The 1,609-nt window shown below is 49.7% G+C and overlaps 1 protein-coding gene across 1 annotated transcript; it reads right to left on the bottom strand.

Moving 5' to 3' along the window:
* Window positions 1–675: 675 nt before the first annotated feature.
* aqp12 (aquaporin 12) lies at window positions 676–1,311 on the bottom strand. The gene has a single exon (XM_060833959.1). It carries the CDS (start codon window positions 1,309–1,311, stop codon window positions 676–678), a length of 636 nt encoding a protein of 211 aa, XP_060689942.1.
* Window positions 1,312–1,609: the final 298 nt, after the last annotated feature.

Here is a 1,609-nt window from a genome sequence, read left to right on the forward strand (position 1 = left end):
ATGGCAGAACACAGCTGAGCAGGTTAATTAAAAGTGTCTATGATAGACTCATGAATTCACTGTAACTGGGGTGGTGAGAAATGAACCTGGAGTTTGCAAGGAGTAGGCAAAGTATCAATGTTAGGATCATTTCTCACCCATCAGACTCACAGCCACTTCACCCTGTTTTACCTTCCCCTTGCTGCACCCTTGTCCCAGGAGCACAGGGTCCTCCTGCCCCATCGACACCTGTTAGTTCAGTTTCTTCTGCTTACTCTCCTATAATCCACTGAAATAACAACTGGCCATGTCTTACTCCAGTCTTCCTAGATCTCACTCACCGGTCCCACCAGTCTGGAGACAGTGAGGTCTGCTGATGCTGGAGGTTAGAGTTAACAATGTGTTGCTGGAAAAGCACAGCAGGTCAGGCAGCATCCGAGGAGCAGGAAAATCAACGTTTGGGCCGGAGCCCTTCATCAGGAATGATGATTTTCCAGCTCCTCCGATGCTGCCTGTCCCACTACTCTGCCCACTCACAGGACTGATGACAGTACAATAATTATATCAGGACAATATCATTGTGATGAGCCATACAGCAACACAACCTGTCTTTCCCCCTCCCCAGAAACATCCCTTCCCGATCTGCAGCCTACTACAGCGATGGGAGGTCAAACGCAAGGTTGCTTTCAGAAGCTGTCAAGATGAATCATGGAGTGGAGACCTACCTACATGCACCAGAGCAGTGATGGTCAGAGCCTTAGACAGGATCCTGTATCCGAGAGCTGCTCCTTCGAACTTCATCAGCACCAGCTGGAAAAAGAAGGCACAAGCAGCTTCAACACAAGCTCCTTGGCCGACCGATGTCTCGATAGCTGAGCTGCAGTCCCTTGCCATCATGTTCTGAATCAGGTGGAAATCTGTCAGCTCCCAGGACCAGTACCTCTTCACCCCCGTGCTGGCTAACTGCATCCCTGCAAACTGGGCCAAGATCTTCACAATGCTGGCCACTGCAAGACTGTTGGAGCGGAGGAATCCCTGTACTGTGACCAGGGGGTTGGCCTCAGCTCTGTCACACGTGGCCTCGTGGACCGAGGTGAGGAGGAACAGCAGAGTCATAACCACATCCATTCCAAACCCACCGCCCCATGGCCCTATGATCACCAGCATCCGGAGCTCAAACCAGCAGGCAGCCTGCTGCAGGCAAGCCAGGAGCTCAACCAGAACATTGGAATAGAACCAAAACGGCAAAAGCTTTTTGGAAGTCCTCCTGATCAACTCGCAGAAAGCCACCACGGCAAAGAAGTACCCAAAGGAGACGTTGAGTCCAGCCATGGTTTAACTCAAGACCGGAGTCCCTGTGGTTCCAAACACCTCGTCGCTTTTCTCAAACAAAAATCACACAGCAGTGTGTACATTCAACATAAACTCAAGGACATGACGGATAAGTACACGTGTTCAAAGCAGAACCAGGCAAATGCTGGTCAATGATCAACTAGTGCTTACACCCAGCGGTGAATAAAAACCAATACTCAACTGTAAATTCATCTATCTATAACGAGCAGAATGCCTGGGTTCAAGTCCCACCTGCCCCTTAGGTAAGTCATAATATATCCAAACAGCTTGATTAAGA

Source organism: Hemiscyllium ocellatum, chromosome 13 (assembly GCF_020745735.1).
Source record: "Hemiscyllium ocellatum isolate sHemOce1 chromosome 13, sHemOce1.pat.X.cur, whole genome shotgun sequence".
NCBI classification, from domain to species: domain Eukaryota; kingdom Metazoa; phylum Chordata; class Chondrichthyes; order Orectolobiformes; family Hemiscylliidae; genus Hemiscyllium; species Hemiscyllium ocellatum.